Source organism: Ptiloglossa arizonensis, chromosome 9 (genome assembly GCF_051014685.1).
Source record: "Ptiloglossa arizonensis isolate GNS036 chromosome 9, iyPtiAriz1_principal, whole genome shotgun sequence".
Taxonomy (NCBI): Eukaryota; Metazoa; Arthropoda; class Insecta; order Hymenoptera; family Colletidae; genus Ptiloglossa; species Ptiloglossa arizonensis.
The window spans coordinates 3349187-3365691 of record NC_135056.1 but is presented as its reverse complement, the minus strand read 5'-3'; the positions used below and the strand labels follow the sequence as shown (position 1 = coordinate 3365691).

Genomic DNA, 16505 nt, shown 5'->3' with positions numbered 1-16505 from the left:
TAAATTGGCTCATTTAGTACATGTGAAAATATTTGAGATTGCACATAACAATTATTTAATCAACAAAGTATATTGATGAAATGAGTATATCTCTTCTTTGCGTACGAAGAGGTAGGAAAACATATTTAATTTTTTCAGTTATATACTCCTCGTTCGAAAACTCTTAAAAAATTACACATCGATAATCATGACAAGATATTATAATTATGAAAATATAAAAGTGTAACGATGGGGCTTAGTAATCAACAGATTGTACTAATATGATTTATTAAACTTCGGTTATGGTATAAAATTATATAATGCGTCTACACAAAGATACAATATTTTATACTAATTATATTAAATTTGTGAATTACACGTGTTTATAAATTGTTTTTACACGCGATCACAATTATTTGCAAAATTGAAAAATATGGAATCAGTAGGTAAAAAATATCCAGGAAATACTCGTTGCAATACTATTCTCTGTTTTTTCGGTCGGTCGGTATTTTTATTTTCGCTAGGTTTGCGAAGTGGGGGACTGGATCATTGATCTGTCGACAGTTGATGCCATTAAAAACGTTAAAGGCATCAAACGTTCATTGTCCGAGTTTTGTTATGCTCGTTTATGATACGTTTTACGAAGTATGATTTAAAGCAGATATACTGGTGATTATCTTTTTCTGTCTAGAAATCTTGGACTTTTTTTCTGGGCGGTCCTACCGCTACAAAAGTGGTTACTTAATAATTTAAGCATGAAATCACTGTTTTTAAACTTTCTCGAATTTTTAAAAATATAGTTTTGTAACCGAAAATTCTGAAAAAATACACAAATAGGTACTCAATGGGGTAGAACACTTGATTTTTGAAATAATTTTCTATTTAATCGAACAAAAGAAATGTCAAACGCGCAGTTTAAACTGTAAATTACGTTTTACACTCTAATTACCCTAATAGTAGACGTACCGCGTTGATACTTGTTAAAAATAATTTTCAATAACACGGATTATGTAAAATTGATCCAGAAACATGTTAAAGAAATGTAATTATATTTATTCAACATTTAAGTAACTTTGCAATGACGATGGATTGGGTGGTTCAGAAGATAGTGTAATCATAGTGATAGTGAAACGACTGATAATAAACTCAGTCAATGGTCCTAAGAAGACACGATGTTTTGTTTTTGAATTTCATAGTAGTAATTCCCTTATTAAAGAAGTGGTAGAAATTTAAGTTATGTTATTGCACATGGTTCACAAACTAAATTGCTAATTATAAATCGTACGAGTAGCAAAATGTTACGTTGCTAAGTTACTGAATCACCCTTGTGTATAAATCGAGACTGGGAAGACAAAATGCAAATACCTTTTATTCGAACGATATATTTCTTATTTTTTAATAGATAATGGAATATAAGAAATCAAATATGCGGTTACTCAGCATTTACATGAAACACGAAAAGGCATTTATAAATTAATTTAATAAAACCTATCCTCCACAAAGCAAATGACTAGGCATTACCTGTAAACAGTGTCACACATTGAACACTATTTCGTGTGAAATGCAATACATATTTTACACATGTTATAAGCCAATTTATTTTTGTACGATTGGTGAACAAGGGAAAATAATTTTGCACGTAATGTATAAATTAAATTACTTTTTTAAAAAACGTAATAAAAAATACTTTAAACAATTGCAAAGAAGTACACGGCTGAACAAAAGTATATATTATATAAGTTCACTTATATAATATATCATTCAATGTTCATTCTCGATTTTTTTTATTGTCTGTTAAAACTGTGGATTTTTCCTTTGACATGTTCTCTAGACATTTTCTAGACATTCTATTGAAAATATATGAGGAACACTTGTGAATTGCATTTATTAAAACAATAAAATATATTCATCGGTGTTAAAATTAAAAACGGTGTTCGACGTTATGTTATACGCGCGCGCGCACATGTTTATGTCACAAATTTACTTTTATTATGTCACATACAATTTATTATATTATACACGACTTTTGTAATTAAATACATGAATATGTAATACTAAAGTAACCATGTACTGTATGGAAAATATGCCTTCTTTCAAGAGCAAAATGGTGTGTTCAAAAGTTTTTCCTATCCCACAAGCACAATTGAGTTGTCGTGCAAAAACAAATCTCAGTGACACGTGTATTAAGAATTTATAAGAATTTGTATTATTTTATAAAATACACGGTTCAATTCAAATGTTCGAGGACCATGTATCATTCGTCAGCTAGATCCTTGTTACCCAGTAACAAGACTCCATTCTTCAATAGTACAACATTCGAGTTGTCTACAAACCTTTCAAATTCTTACGTTATAGTGATAACATTTTCAAAGACAAAATAGCACCAGGCTTTCTATGTACCTTCGAAACATCCACAAAATATATTGATGCTAGTACATATGTAACAAAGAACTCCATATGTTGTTAACTCACCTTTCAAATCGTTTCATTCAAACTGTAAAAGAATATCCAAGTCGAGGGATTGTGTAATGTGATTCTGTGTAATAAAATTTGGTAGACTTTAAGGTTTAAATATACAACAATCGTAATTAGAATTATAGTCACGAGTGGCCAATTATTTATGAAAAAAGTAAATGTCAAATTTGGAAAAATTACTTAGATATACTTGGATAAAAGATAGTTTTATCTCTCAAAGATAGTTTTCATTGGCTTGAAATAGAACTGTATTTGAGAGTCATTGTCAGACTCTCAAACACAGTTCTCACTGCTGAGAAATATTCTTGAGATCAAGTCGTGACAGTTTTACTCTCAAATGGACACGGAGTCTAACTGTGATGTAGTGGTATGAGTAACTATGCCACAGTTACTGTTGGTAAGAATGTAGTACTATTTAAATACTTGTTAATAAATATGTAAATAATGTTTCCAAAATTTACATTTATTTTTTTCATAACTGGTTATTCATTTGCGGCTATAATTCCAGTTACGATTGTTATATATGTAAATCTATAAGCTTACCAAATTTCGTTAAAATCGGTGAAGTCACTTCTGACATTCCCCTTGTGAGACCAGCGACTAATACCAGAATTTTTGTGCTCATACTCAGAGACACTGAGCACCTTTGAAGTACAACTGAAGCATCTTTTAAATTATAGTTAAAAAATGCTATTCAACCCATATGTAGGGATTCAATGGTCTTCCAAACTCCCAATTTGTTTCTTTTTTCTCAATTTCGAATGAAGACCATTTTTCCCTATATTTATTCCATAAAATAGAGTATTTAGTTTCGTTTAATTTACATAACACACAATATATTCCTCGTGGTTATGACTGTGGAGGTCTGCTAGACGTCTGCGTCCATATTTAAGGATTATGTGCATTAGCGATGAAATAACTGCTCTTATAGTATAATACAATATGGTATGATGTTAATTTAGATAATACAGTTTTACAACACCTGTATCTTTAATATTACATCAAATTAGTTTCAAAACAATTAATTTATTTGATAAAAGCATTTTAATACTATCTATTTTATTATTATTAATTCAGTATAATTTTTAAGTGACAAAATATACTTGTTATATTTATAAATCTCAAGTATATCTTAAAAATTTATTAAATATCAACAAACAGTACGAACTTTGCCGTACAGCAATGACACAAAATTACATGTCCTCTTAGAAAGAAATTGAATTTCGAAGAAAAGGAAATAAAAAAACAAAATCCGACTTACCTGACTTTGGCCAACTCGATACGTAGCTGGATCAACATCAATGGTGAGCAACATCTCTTCCACGGCACGTCGTTCATCGGCTATAGGACTACCAGGTCGTGGATTAAAGTCAGTTGATAATAAACCGAATCGTCTTCTGAACTCACCTAAGGCCATATGCTTAGGAAATCCGACTTTATGCAGTCGGACAGCATCAATTATTTGACTTCCACGAATCTGTAGAAAGATAACATTACTTTTATGCGTTAAACTAAAAACTAAACTTCACAGTATCAATATGAATAAATAAGGAAGTAGTGTGGCACTTTGGAAAAAACGATTTCTTTTTCTTTGCATTTTCTTATAGGTTTTTGGGTCTTTAAATTTGCTACTAACAGGATTTTATAAACGTTCGTAAAAATAACGAAACTATAATTATTTTACCGTATAAATGTTACGTGTACTATTAGGTCATCTCATAAGTAATGTGGTCTCTATTGGATCATCTCATAAGTAATGTCGCATCCTGGTGATGTGTTTATAGAAACTTTTTCCTATAAACCTCTTAAATAGTGCTTTTTCGACAGTCTACAACTTGCGTTTGAAACAGTTAGATCGATATTTTTCATTCGAATAAATTTTTTTAATTTAAAATTCCCGAAATTTTTCGAAGACGGAGTCAAAAAGTTAATTGATAGATGGGAAAAAATCATAGAAAGCGACAATCGATACAACGATGATTGAAAAGAAACGTAAGTATTAACTTCTTTCAATGAAAATCATCATCAAAAAACGACATTATTTATGGGATGACCTGATACATACATTGGAGATAGTAACAGAAAAATGTTTGAAGCTTTATTGTAAGTGAGGCCATGTGTTGAAGAGATTTAAATCAGGATACAGTTATATAAATCTTGACAAGAATGGAAATGTAAATCGGGCAAAAACAAAAAAAGGTTGTTGGTGCGTGAAATTTTTGAAGCGGTGACTGTGTAATGTGCTAAAAAAAAAACTAATATAGACCAATATAACTTTTAGAAACGAAATTATCCAGCAATATGACAATAATGAGTGAGAGGAAGGTGCATTATATGCATTACTGTTTAAAAATATGAATTGTAGAAATTCTGTTAATATTATCCAAAATTTTAAATATGCTTTCTCAAAAAAACTTTTAAACGAATGTCAGTGACACAATTTCCACAGTAATGGAAATGGTTTTGAGTCTTGAATCCGGGGTAAAAATTGTGTCTCTAAAGTTGAAATTGCTATATCTAAAAAAGAATAAACCAATATTCTCGAGTTAATAGTGCATAACTCCCGAATGAAAAATTATTAATACTTGAAAATATTTACACTATTACTTAAAATATGCACAAAAATCTGTTTAAATTTTAAAAACATAAATATAATACTTTTTTTTTTCAATGATAAGAAAAGCCTAAATTATCGATTTATAAATTAAATTATCTCCTTGATTATGTTATCATTGGATAGTAGTAACGTTTTAAACATAACATTATTAATAATTCTACATGATATTCGTGATATTAAGACAAAACTATTACCTGTGATCGCAAAAGAGGTACATTAATGACGTTGTCTTCGCTTTGGTTTGATTTCACAGATAATAAATTCTTCTTGTCAGTACAACCGGAATTGTGCTGTGGCAGTATACAATGAATGAATTTGACTCGCGTTCTCCGCAAAGTTTCAACGAGCCCATCCTGCAAATATTACATCTTATATTTATTTTCATTTTGCATCAAAAAATCACATCAACTGAGAGAAAAATAGAAAACACGTCTTAGTTTCACTATAAATAAACCATTTTGATTAATCTTTTCCTATCATGTATTAAAACAAAAAGCTGCGGATAGACTTTATCTTTAAAAATACACTAACAAATTAGAATACTAACTTATAACGTGTGGATTGTAACACAATACATATTAGAAATTAACTCAAGAAAATGATTTGCCATACGAACTGCCATACGATTTGCCTTGTTCGACTGACTTGAGTCCAACTGATTAACTTGATGTTATTATATGTTGACTTAACTGATTGTTATTTTTTGATTGGTTTTATTTTTTAAAGACATATATAATAAACTTACTACAGTAAATTTGACTTGCAAGCAAACGTTTTTTCTTCTCACGGTTGAAAATGTTCGTCGAATACTCGAAGCTCGTCTTAAAGATTGGGAACCCTCTAAACCAGGCATTGAACTACATAAAGTTCCAGAAACTCCAGCTCCACGAGCATTTATGAACAGCTTCCTCACATCTTCTCTAATGTTACAATAAAACATTAGGAATGATTTAAACACTGTATTTTCCATATTTGAATTGCAGAAAATATAATTTATGAACTATTTTTATGCAGAATCTAACGTACCTTGTACTTTCTTGAAGAACTGTAATAGCAGTTTTAGTAACGGGATTTTCTCGCGTAGCTTTAAGCCAACCCGTCGCTGTGTAGAGTACAGGATTAGTGCCCAATAAATGTTGCAATATAAATTGATTGTTACCAGGTGCTTTCCTTATGAGCATTTGATAATCTAATAAACAAGAGACAGGGAAAATAATTGTACGTTTCTATTTCTAACATATGTAAAACTATATACTAAAATTATGTAAGTACCTCGATCGCTATAATGAGAAAATAGTCGATCCAGAAATGTCTCATCACTACCTCCGGGAGATACCGATTCCTCATCTAGCAGCCATAAAAGGCCTTTTCGTTCTATTTGCCTACTTCCAGTAAGGTCATTTTGGCTAGTTCGCAAAATTGTGGCGCCTTGGGAACTTCCACGATCTAGCAGCGAAATTAAACCTTGAGGGGATCCAACACCAACTTCATCACAGACATCTTCATAATCTACTTCAATTCCTTCCTGGACGTACCTAAGTTTGAAGTACATTAATTATATTAATGGATCATCTTAATAGAATAATTGCAAATATTGTTAACACACTGTTTACAATTTCTGCCTATTGTGTTGTTTAGGGGAAAAAAAGAAGTCAAGAAAGATCCTTACGAAATCATTTGTCTAGCGAAAACAAAATAAAATGGAATCTGAATTCAATAGTTTCTGATGAGTTCCAATAAAAAGAGATATGTGTCCACATTATGAAGTTAAAGTTTTCTAAACTGTAAACAAATTGTAATACAATGATGGACAAAAACAATGGAAAATACAATATAAAAGTAGATTTTGAATTGGGTCTTCGAGTAAAGGAGACAACATCCTTCAAAACGTATTCGAAAACCTGTAAAGAAAAATGGTGACATAATTGCAAAGCAGCAGCAGAACTTTGAGAATTAGTTTAATGCAGAACTGATTATGTCTTCTTTTTAAATATTTAAATCCTCCACCTCCTTATACTTCTCCAGAACTGTGTAAACAGTACATGACCGGTACCTATTCAGCTTCCGGTATGAATGAGTTGCCACGAAACTAATACACAGCTCTTTTGTGTACACACACACACACAGAGCCGAAATTAGATGATTATTTGCATTCTACTAGACGAATTAAACAAGGAAGAAAATTACTAGTATAGAAAATAGAAGTAAAAGATAGAAATTAGTTAACTAAATAAAACGGATAAATAATAAATAAATGGTATATTGTCAATCTACAACAGTGGCACATCGCTACCTCCGCCTTTCGAATTTTTCGTTTAATATTTATAAGGCAGTCATGGTTCGTTAAAGATTGCGTGATATGAAAGTCCAGTGTAAATTATAAGTAATGGTCAAGCTTGTATAGTTTCTCTTTTGACTTCGTCGATAATCTCTTTCTTTGGCCTCTCCCTTTGTTCTCAATTTTCTTTCCAACTGTCTCCTCACCTGAATATTTAGATCTGCCGAAGTCACTCCGATTTTCGCGCACACAACGTAACTATCGCTTAATTAATTTACGAGATGACTTGTTCCTTAATTCCAAAAATTATATAATAGATCCTTAGAGTACGATAGATTCCCACATACGTAATAGTACAACAATCTTGATTCTATACCTAGCCTCCTTGTGTTCGATAGTTCTCCGAACATTGCACCAATAAATTAATTGGCCCTATCATACATATTTATAACGCGTATCTTACAGTTATGAATATAATCGAAGGCAAGTATATTAATTCTTAAGTTTCGTAATTATTTTTCTAATTAAAAGCATCTTCATTATCTCTGCCACAATATTGAGACATTTCTCTGATATATATCATAGGAGAAAGTTCGAAACACCATCATATACTAAGTTGTTCGATAAGTTTTGTCGTTTTTTCCATTGTAAAAAAATACTACGACACTTATAACGACAATACTTATTGGGCAACCTATTACTGTGAAAAATTCTGTCTCCACCTACAATTCTAATAATACTGCATTCAATATCATACTCCTACTCAAAGGTGACTAGCATAAACACCAAATATCTCTTTCTCGTCTAATTAGTCTTGTGTAATATACTATTGAGCGTAACTACTGTAATTTGTTCTTTTATAAATTTGCACCGATTATACGCAAACCCCTCTTCATTCAAACATTTTACAATTCGCTCTTTGCTGATGTATTATATTTCCACATTTTGATAAAACATTGTTGCACTTATTAGTCAGAACAAGAATTCAAACCTTCGTTCTCCAGTTTTATTTAAAAGCACTAAACGGTGTGACTTTCATTCCACCGATAACTTATCGACAGACAAAATGTCCAAGAAAAATCATCTAATGATTTCTTCCAATATCACGTCCAAATTCACGGCTTTCTTAATTTTAAGGGCTCTTATCGTTGCTAATCTCGAAATTTCCTACTCTTGGAGCTCATCACCGATTGTGATAAATAGTGCCCAACTAATATTCTTAACAATAAAGACGATGGTATTAACTTCGTATTAGCATCCTCTATTAACACTTCCAGTACTTCTATAAACTTTACAAATTCCTCTAGTTTGATATTTGGTGAACAATTGTAGCTACAAATGTTCATTCTTCTCGTGGATCATTCCATAGGAATTCTCGCTAGTGTAGAAATCTGCTACACACGGATTCACCGCCCTATATGGTTCAGAAATCAGCAATACGTTACATACTAATTCTAACACAGATTATGTCACCAGGTCCTGAGCTAACCTCACGTTAACTCTTATTTTGATTTATTTTTTAATTTTTTCTTCACATGCGAATTTTTGAAAAACAAAAGCATTATCCAGTTGCAACTTTGATCGGGTTTCCTTTCAAACTATGCTTTCTGGCTTGATTGTAATGGATTTGATGTATGTAGGGAGAGGTCGAGGAAAACGAACAGGGACATAGAGTGAACGAGAAATAAATGGTAGGCAAGAGTCAGTAGGGATGTTACGGGAAATATCAAAGAGTAAGAATTCAGAAAAAATAGAGTGAGAAGTGAGGATAGGTAGGTGGTTTCGTATTTAGAAAGAAATTAAAGAAAATACGAGAATGTATAAGATAGAAAGGGAAAAGAAAAGGTAGGTAATGTTGAATAGGAAGTGCAGAGGAAACAGTAGGTGACAGATATGAAAAAGACATATGTACGAAACGATATAATTAGGTAAGAAGTAAAACGATGAGTTCGATAGAAGGCAAAAGAAGTAACAAGTCATTAACGAGAACTGAAAGAGAAGACAGGAGCAGGAGATATCTAGAGAAATGATAAGAAATTATAAGTGAAAGATAAATAGAATAGAAAATATAGTTCATGGTTTATCTTTTGGAAAAGATGAGTAGAGAGCGGTTAAAAGGTAATGGAAGAAGGAGGAAGTGATAGAAAAAAGAGAAAAGTGTAGTAGTAGAAAAAGCTATCAGAGAAAAGGGAGAAGGTTTGAGTGATGGAGCTAAGGAGAGAAGGAGTTAGAATCTTTTGAAAGGAGACCATCTTAATGTGAGAGGGAGATAAAGTAACTAAAGGATTACCTAGTCAATTTAAAGATGAAACGAGAAAAGGATTATATGTAGAAGACAAAGGGAAGAGGGTAGAAAATACGGAATAAGATGAGAGAAATAAAAAGGGAAGTGGAGTAAAAACAGATAAGTCGAAATAAACATTGAAATGGATTAGGTGAAAAAGTAAAAGTTACAGGGTCTGTAATCGTGTCCAGAATCACATTCATACTTACATGTATGTACCTACTCTATGCGTGATCAAAACTATTACTATTTAGTGATAACTGTTTATTCGATATCGGCCAATGAATGACTCTCTATGTAGATCTCGCTTAGTTGCCTACCTTGAAGAGGAGGTGTCGCCATTTTGCCCTGCATTTTTTCCAGGTCTCTTTTATTCTCCCATCATTAATAAAATAATTTGAAAAGTCGTGTCTAATTTGTTCCGTCATTAGAGACTTTTTCCGTGTTCTATGTAAAAGTTAAGTTTCAATATATTTGATTGATGTTCTACCTTTCTATTATTTCATTATTGTACAAAGGAAAGTCAGCATGCATACACATCATTGCAATAGCAGAGTCCAACAAACCCCAAATCATAAGTCAATGTCGTTACTTTTACAAAAATCATTGTACATCAGAGATTGTGACAGCTATCTAAGTTTAGACATACCAGCCCTTAATTTGAAACGAGCGAATGGACCATAAGAAGTATTATACCATAAGAAATAAATATTACTTAAAACACTTTCAATATTTGTCCTATTAATCATTGTGTAAGATTTTGACGACTAGTAGTCATAATTTGTAATTAATAAACGAGTACTTTAAATTGAAGTTAGGTAAAAATTACGTATTATTTTTATATACATTGTTTAAAAATGAATATGTTAATAAAATATGATGTATCTAATAATTTATATGGGTGATTTATTCTATTGAAAATATGATATTAAACACATATTTCTTTCGATGCTGTTGACGGTATGTGCGATCAGTAGGGGTGAGTGGATGAATTTCAGTCAATGAGAAATGTCCATCACTCAGAAATCAAGGTTTAAACAATACTCCTTTGTTCAAACCTATTTCGTTTCATGCTTTACTCTACTTCCAATCAAGTAAGGTAGTTTGGAACGATTCGCTATGACAAGCTGATGTATTTAGTTGGTATATACGAGCAAATGTTTTTAACGTTTATGTTGTAACTTTTTCAACGAAATAAAAAATAAAAAATATAAGTATTACTTTGACTCGTCAGATCATTGGTATTTTACCATTAGAACGAAAATAAAGAAAAGGAAACGCAGAAAGCATTTACTTCCTCTATGCCAATATTGTAGAAAATCACAATTCCGTTTAAATAACAAAAGAAATTTAATGTTGTTTCCCCTATCTAAAACCTATGGGGAAAATTCTGACCACAATTATCTACAACGTAAAAAAATCCTGGTCAAAGCTCAGTTTTCTCTTTTCTTTAATATTGCTTTCAAAATGTTAGATATACTGAACATGAAAATAAGATAAATCTTATTTATCTCTTCTATTGTAGAAAATCACAATTCCGTTTAAATAACAAAACAAATGTAATGTTGTTTCCCCTATCTAAAACCTATGGGGAAAATTCTGACCACAATTATCTACAACGTAAACAAATCCTGGTCAAAGCTCAGTTTTCTCTTTTCTTTAATATTGCTTTCAAAATGTTAGATATACTGAACATGAAAATAAGATAAATCTGACAACACAGACTTTTTTCGTGCTATTGGGTTCAAGTAGTCGTGATTCCTCCACTCTCCCCTACTCCGTGCGCGACTCGGTGACCCACAGAACCTCTTAAAACGCAGCTGTTCGTAAAAATCATCTCTTTTTAAACGTTTCAATAATGTGCAATACTGCATGTTCCACATAACTGAACTTGTTTCTCGAAACATCGAAATTACGCTTTACTCACAGATTTCATCATCACTCAGTCCTCTGAAAACGCAGCATGGAGATCTATAGCTTAAACCCTTCGATGAGGAGTGATCAGTCCCAGCCCTGAATGCTACTAAAACACACACATACATCACAATTATTTTACTCGCGAGTATCAATGTGTATTGCCCGCACCGTAACTGTCTCGGTTGCAATTGTTCATTAAAAAATCCTTACAGATGTGCGCCATACTGTGTAATGAAATACACACAAGCATTACGGTCATTTTATTTGTGAGTAAAAACAAGAACAAAAAAACAGACCTAGAGAATGTATACTAAAACTTTAACTGAATTGTAGAAAGCAAATTGTTTACAAAACGTATAACGTTTCCTGTCCATACGCAGCATTATAACATTTTTGTTTGTATTTAAGTTGCAGAATGTAGAGTTAACGCTTGCGAAAGAGATCATTGCGGTGCGTGCACACATGCTAATAAAATCATTGCGGTGTAAATATGTGTTTAAACAGTCTGATATACGACTATGGGAATATTATAGTGGAAATAGTCAATATGGGACAACTGCAATATGTGCAATACATATTAATAGATCCTCGCGATTAAAATAATTGTAGTACATATGTATGTGTATTTCCCTGGACGGTATGGTGTCCATGAGGATTTGTTAGTGGACAATTGCGAATGGAACAATCATAAATCATGTACATGTGTTTCTGTGTGTAGGTGATTTTTTAGGGCAATATTGTATATTGAACGTGACATTCATTCTTCTTTCTATTTGGAACTTTCGTCAGGTTAGTTTTGATACGGTCTTCTGGATTTTCATAAATTATGGCAAGAACGTACTGCTTTCGGTTACGTGGGTAACTTACCCACTTGCATTCTACATAGTAAATTTATCGTGCGCCCACCACCACTCGATGCACTCTGGGAGATCTGTCCCAAGTATTATTGTAGTCTGTACAATCATTCTCCACAAAAGTGCCCATCTGTAGATAAATACCATATCTTCAGTGTTTATTTCTTAGGAACTCACAGCCTGGATCCAATGCGAGCTTTTTAACATAGAGAAGACACGAGTGGTCGTTTCTCGCTTCTTTCTTGGCAAAGACTAGAGTAAGACGAAATAAGAGCGAGTCAGAACGAAACAGACGAAACATTGCACGCGAAGAACGGATTGTCAAGGGTTCGAAAGACAGTGCGACATAAATATTCAGTGTTTTGTTTATCTTGCACTATTTATTGCTAACATTCAGTTTCCTAGCTCGTTCTCATTCCACCTCACTTTCGCCTTAACGTGGCAGGAGTGATTAAGAAATGGTACATTGTGGGTAGAGCGCCGAGCTCAACGTGTAGATCAGACCTAACACTTAACGAAACATACTGTATAATTGTATAAATATAATGTCTATAGCTCATAGAATCATTTTTTAGTTATTAAAAGAATATTTTTATGCGCAAAATCCTGTCTCTCAAATTGTCTTTAGCGATGTTTATCTTCTTATTCGATTTTGCAATATTCTTCTTGTATATATAGTATATATAATACAATATAAAAGTATATACTTCCTCTACAGAAAATCACAAAGCATGTCTTTTACGACTTGTAATAGCGACACCCCTTAAAAGCTGTTGTCACTAGAACCAAGAACTATGGAATATGGTTAGTTACTGGAACTATGGAATCTTAAGAGTTGATTTTTCAATTTTTCTCAAAATCTAATAATTAGAAATTAAAACCGCATGACTTTTTTGAGAAATGTCAAAAAAAGTATAAGATCTCTTCAATGTGCTGAAAACAGAAACGTTTAGAGCAACAGTATCCAAATGAAGTAATCAACTGGAATCCTATGCTGCCACTTACTAAGAAGAAAGCAATAAGGGAACCGGAAGGGGGGAACATTAAAAGGAAAGATGCGGATGAGGGGTGTAAGCGCCAAGACGGAGATCGCAAAACAAAGTGCCCTCCCCCCCTCCCCCACCCGTCCCTCACTTCACTCTTCTACCTATCCAAATCTCCTAACCGCCTCCACCTCTCCACAAGCCCAGATTCGCACTCTGAAGAACTACACCAATGAAGGACGGAAAATAAGCCACCCTCCAGTCCCCAGGCCATTGGGCACAGTCGTGAGCATCACGGGCAATCATGAAATTAGAAATCACGGCCGCCCTTCGTACAGCCCTGGTAAGAATGGCGACGAGACAACGTGTCCGTCTAGATGCCATTACATAGATAACCGCCCAAAAAATCATTTCTTCGGTTTTCTTTTTCTACAATCAAAGCCGAAGAAGTCTCAAGAAAAACTTATAATTTATTGTCATCCGGAATTTACTGTAGAATGGGCTCAACCTGAGTGCCAGTTCGAGATACAAAAGCGACAGTTGACTATCGACATGACTCGTCGCGTTCGATCTTTCTCAATTACAGCCATTTCTTAGGGTGGGATGACTTTAGCAACCTACTTTAGGAGACAATTAATCCGTGTCTATATAAGGGCAGTAATCGAGGACTATCTTCGCGGTAGATGAGATGGAGTATTCAGACCAGTACGGGGCGGAACGGAGAGTGGTGTGTTCTGGGGTTCCTAGCACGAACCCCTGCTATGGAACCTTGGTTACAACACCGTTTTGTGGGTCAAATGTTTCTCCGTTTGTATTAACCTGATGTGTTGTGTTGATGACATGCTATTGCCGGCTGTCAAGGATCACAAGGATGTGTGTATGTGTTACACAGAGCATCGTCGAATGGATCAAGGTAGATCATGTTCTAATCGCCAATTAGAGATGGTTGTACACGCGTATCGGGACCCCCCCCCCCCCCCCCCCCCCAAGTGAGATTAGTGTTGAGGTGAAATCGCAGTTGAAGTATCTGGGACTGATCCTCTACAGCCACCAGTATTTTCAGGAGTATATGAAGGACAATTGTGTCGAGCCAGCTACTCCCCAACCCGTGGAGTCCAAATGACCAGGTTTCGGCAGGCAAGCTAGCTGGGTGCGAGACTAAAGTTCTCAAACGCCAGGCCTCTCAATCTTATCAGTGTCTGGATAGAGATTTCGATGATCTCAGCTACCGAATTGGTGAAAGTACCGTTCGGGTAAGATTGCTTCGGACAATACTATGCAATATAGGAAAAGAAGTAACGATACGCCTGGAATCGTTCTGGTAACCAGGACATGGCACAACACACCTTGGAGGTGTGTCCTGCATGGGCTAATGAGCGCCGTGTAGTAGATTAATCGAGAGCACCTTTTGCTATCAGGCGTGGTAAGGATCATGCTCGGCAGTGAAAGAAACTGTATGGCCGCGGCCTCGTTCTACAACATTACAGGTTCACGTAGCCCGGCCGGTGCAGAAAGAAGGATAGAGAGGTGTATTTCAGGATTTCGTAGGAATCTGTGATAGAATACATCATTCTACGTGACGAAGATCTCCCCGACGGCGCAAGGCTAACGTTGCCCACTGTATCGTCGTACGGATCTGGAGGATTAGCCTGGAGATGGCGCTCCATAAGACCGTGAAACTGAATTTCCACACATCTTGGCGGGAATCCCAAATATCTGAGACTGATCTTTGACAAATCGCTGACATTTTGAAAAGCATTATGGTCACCTAGCACCTCGGTTGAAGAAAGGAGTCGGCGCTCTGGGTCAGCTCCTTCCCAATTGGGAAACTCGAAAGAGGGGTTCCGTCTGTCGCCTGTACACGAGGCCTATTTGATAATTTTATATATGAAGTCTTTGTGTATTCGGACGACCTAGACACCTCCTGGTACAGCATGACACACTGCTGCGTCGAGTCCATAAGCAACTAGAGATAAAGGATTAAATTCTACGAGGTGGCTGTCATCCTGTTAAGGCTTTCCCCGTTAGATCTGTTCGTGGGCTCGCACTCGGTTTATTATAATAGCCGCTGTGAGTCACGCGAGCAGGATAGATTCTGGTAGACGAGAGGTAGAAGTTCTCAAGTGATAGTCCATGCTAGTGTAGTAGCAACAACAGCTGGTTTAGCCAACTGAGGCTGTCCAGTCATTCCTACTAGAATGATTGGACAGAGGTTTTAATGGCCTCACCTAACGAACGACATCGTTGCTTCGAGTGAGGACTGTTTCTTGCCACACTGGTGAGCGCGTGCGGCTATACCAGCAGCAGAAAGGGAGAGAAACGCTCACTCTTTCATCCTTCCCTCGCTGGGACACAAACAAGCAGACAAAACAATGGAGTGCAAGAAACTTGAATAATCATAATGTCGGGACACTATTTTATTAGGTGGTACAGGACGTTGTGGGACATCTCTTGAAGTCATTGTCCAATAATTGCTATACGTTTGGTTTTAATGGATGATGTTATGAAGTAGCTAAATCTAATCGCGATGATGAATCACCAAGTAACAGAAGAAGTTTTCAATTTGTCGTCTTCGAAGAATTGATGAAATTGCTAAGAATTAAGAAAACGCGTATGAATCCTTTATAGCGTTACAAGACTGAACAAGATGAAAACATTGACAAGAACGAGAGAATATGATACCTTTATTTATTATTATTTTGGGTAAAAGTTAGCGCAACTCTTGTCACTAATGATTTTTATGAGTGCTTGTTACGTACACCCTTGGATGAAAATTAATATTTTGTTTCAATAAGAAAAGATAATGAAAATGCATCTGATAATTACTTTTGCATCATTTCATTTCTTTCAAGTGCTAAGATGTAATTTATTTTTATTTATAAAGGAAAATTTTATGTAGTTCCTATAAACGATTTTATGAACTGAAATTAACAAGCTTGACGGTCTTCGTCCAAAAAGAGGATGCTTCTTCGCAGAAGGAGAAAGTGAGATTCTTTATTTGTTGCGATAATTTTCTTTCCTACTTATTAAACAGATTAGGTGTAAATATGTTCTCATACTACGGATGTTACATTCGTCTTCTGACTTAAAAGTTCTGAAAGAGTATGTCTCCAAAAGC

General features: G+C 34.4%; 1 protein-coding gene across 2 annotated transcripts in view; it reads right to left on the bottom strand.

The window, feature by feature from the left end:
- The window catches only part of LOC143151497 (unconventional myosin-XVIIIa), a 209444-nt gene that overhangs the window by 101086 nt on the left and 91853 nt on the right, over nt 1–16505 (bottom strand). The window contains exons 11-15 of one of the 2 annotated variants that reach the window (XM_076320673.1): nt 6344–6606; nt 6098–6260; nt 5817–5991; nt 5266–5424; nt 3716–3931 (exon numbers count right to left, since the gene is read on the bottom strand). In XM_076320673.1, coding sequence (XP_076176788.1) covers nt 3716–3931; nt 5266–5424; nt 5817–5991; nt 6098–6260; nt 6344–6606 — 976 coding nt within the window. Of the gene's footprint in view, nt 1–3715; nt 3932–5265; nt 5425–5816; nt 5992–6097; nt 6261–6343; nt 6607–16505 lie in introns of those variants that run through there. The other variant, XM_076320675.1, reaches the window with a different exon arrangement.